General features: G+C 32.9%; 1 protein-coding gene across 1 annotated transcript in view; it reads right to left on the bottom strand.

Moving 5' to 3' along the window:
* Positions 1-472: 472 nt before the first annotated feature.
* The window catches only part of LOC106876925 (uncharacterized), a 243,266-nt gene continuing 240,487 nt past the window's right edge, over positions 473-3,251 (bottom strand). The window contains exon 12 of the mRNA XM_014925678.2: positions 473-1,775. Coding sequence (XP_014781164.1) covers positions 1,549-1,775 — 227 coding nt within the window. The 3' untranslated portion in view covers positions 473-1,548. The remainder of the gene's footprint in view (positions 1,776-3,251) is intronic.

Genomic DNA, 3,251 nt, shown 5'->3' with positions numbered 1-3,251 from the left:
CAACCGAAAACCTTCTTCTTGGAGGGAATACACAAGTTTGTGGACCACTGGACCAAGTGCATCAAAAAGGAAGGAGACTATATAGAAATGTGACATACTTGTTTATCCCCTGTTTTTGTGTAAATACATTGAAAAAAAACAAGAATGCATATAATTTTTGACTCTCCCTCATTACTCAAGGTAATATATATACATATAATTGGTTCCTAATTTTGACGCAAGACCAGGAAGTATGGGGAAATGGGGAAGTGGATTACATCAACTCCAGTGTTCAACTGGTACTTATTTTATCGACCCTGAAAGGATGAAAGGCAAAGTCAACCTTGATGGAATTTGAACTCAGACATAAAGGCAAAATGCTGCTAAGCATTTTGCCTGGCATGCTAACAATTCTGCCAAGCTCACTACCTTTATATATAATTAGTGGTTATACATGATAAAGCTTATTGTTATTATTCTAAATGTGTGTGTGTGTGTGTGTGTGTGTGTGTGTGTGTGTGTGTGTGTGTGTGTGTGTGTGTGTGTGTGTGTGTGTGTGTGTGTGTGTTTTAACCAAACACCGCCCCCTAAAATTTTTTCCCCAAAAATAGCCTTCAGGAAACTAAGAGCACATTCATTTTGCTCAAGGTAGTTTCAAGTACATTTTACTTTACTTTTCATAGTCATATAAAGCTACTATAGGAAGGTATGTATATGTATGTGTAGATACACATATGCATATATACTCATACACATGCACACACATATATATATTTACACATACATTTTACTAAATAATAATAATAATGATGATGATGATGATAATCCTTGATGCTAAAGGCACAAGGCCTGAAATTTGGCAGGAGGGGATTAATCAATTACATTGACCCCAGTGTTTCACTGGTATTTAATTTATTGACTGTGAAAGGATGAAAAGCAAAGTTGGCTTCAGCAGAATTTGGACTCAGAACATAGCGACAGGCAAGATACCACTAAGCGTTTCATCTAGCATACTAACAATTCTGCCAGCTCACTGCCTTACTAATAATAATAATGATGATGATGATGATGATAATAATAATAATAATAATAATAATAATAATAATATTAATAATAATAATAATAATAATAATAATAATAATAATAATAATAATGTTCTATTCTTTAATGGAATTGCTCAAAGATATTTGAATGTGTTTTAATAAAAGCATAAAATATTAAAATAGAGACTTCAAAAAAAGAAATACATTTGAATTACTCATGATTTTTCTTCTTTAACATTTTTACTAGACACAGAAAAAAAAACAAAATAATAATAATAATAATAATAAAAGTCATGCAAATTGTAAAATCATATACCAATGAAAAAGCTATAGAACTCAAAATCAAGTTGTAAACTTCTTATGGTAGGTGACAATCTTAAGATGACAAAACAGATTGTTATGTATTTATGAATTACAATGAACTAAATGGAAAGTAAAAGAGAAGTGTACACTTCTTCATGTAAAGCAATTGCAAAGAATCTATGATTTAAAATGAATTGAAATGGTATTTTTAACAAAAAAGATGTTATAATTCTTCATGTATAGTTATTTTCTTTTGCTTTGTAGTTGTTGATGTATCAAAAGTTTCAAAGGAACCACTAAATTCACCAAGCCTACTTGGATCTTCCATTCCACCAAAAGATGTGTCGATTCCATTTATATTTATGAGATACATGGCAATCTCATCAATAAATTTGTGCAAGATGTTTTGCTTGCGTCGAAGATTGTCCATTTGAACTGGTGTTAACACTCCTGAAAATTAAAACACAAAGTTAATTAATTATATCTTTTGTTATATCATTGTATCATAATGCATAATAATTTAATTATATTTTCTACACTTCAGTGTTATTGGATGAGTAGGCTGTGAGAAAAAAAATTTCTTTTATTTTTTTTCCATTTTTAGGTTTCCCTTTTCTTTGATCACTTGGTCTGTTTGATCATCCTCAAAAATATCCAAATTAATCCTTTGGATCTCTATCCTCTGTATCCACGTACTACAGGATAATGAAAGCTGCCTTTTGCTCACTTTTATCATACATCTCTAATAGCTAAAAAGTAAACATGTCTAAAATAATAGAGTGAATAATTTAGTGTTAACATAATTAATGTATATACGCATCAATGCATAGTCATCATCATTATCATCATTTTTTTACATGGCCATCAGAGTGTGAAGCACGCCTCACGACCACAGGTTCGTGAGATGGTTGTGATCTGTAATCAGTTCTGAATAGAAACCGACTGTGCACACTGAATTCATAAAATGGAAGAGAAGAGTAAAAACGCAATGTCAGATAAGTTATATGATGGTCTGCATGCCATGACTGACACCACTTTCCCATTGCTTTGCTGCAATTTCCTTGTTATGTTTGTTTTTCCGTGTTGGCATGGACTGGACTGGACTGGACAAAAATTCCTGAAGCAGTACACTATAGCCAGCCAGATTTCATTCCTGATGCCAACTCTTGTTTCAAGTAAGCTGCTTTATCTCATATCTCTACATGCTGAAGTGCCATAGTACATTCTGCTTATGGGAGGCATAAATGTCATCCAAGTGGTACCAGTGTGAAGACACACAAAGACAAACACATACATGAATGCATGCACACACACACACATATGTACGTATCATCATCATCATCATCATTAATGATCATGTTCTATGCTGGCATGGGTTAAACAATTTGATAAGATCTGAGGAGTCTAAGAACTACATTCTGCACCAGTGTCTGCTTTGGCATGACTTCTGTGGCTGGATGCTCTTCCTAATGCCAACAACTTTACAGCATGTACTGGGTGTTCTTGTTTGTGCTACCAACACCACTGACATAGCCACGCAACCCACAAGACTACAAAATCCAGGTGGCAGTGACAACATTTATGCAAGGAGATAGGAGTATATGTATATGTATGTGTGAATGTGTTCACAAATGTTACTGTCTGTCAATGAATGAGGAAAGAAGACATCAATACATGGAGAATATATGTTATATTTAAACTGAATTCTCTTTAATATGATGAGTCTCAAACCAAAGTGATCATCAAGCGAAAACTGGCCTGATAATCATTGCAGCATGAAACTTGAGAAAGCAAGCAATTCAGTTTAAAGAAACTGTGTGTGTGTGTGTGTGTGTGTGTGTGTCTATGCATAGTTTTATACATATTTATATATATATATCTATAATGTATAGCTTTATATCTATCTATATATATATATATATATAT

This window comes from Octopus bimaculoides, chromosome 4 (genome assembly GCF_001194135.2).
Source record: "Octopus bimaculoides isolate UCB-OBI-ISO-001 chromosome 4, ASM119413v2, whole genome shotgun sequence".
Classification (NCBI taxonomy): Eukaryota; Metazoa; Mollusca; class Cephalopoda; order Octopoda; family Octopodidae; genus Octopus; species Octopus bimaculoides.
This window is presented reverse-complemented; position numbering and strand designations above follow the sequence as displayed.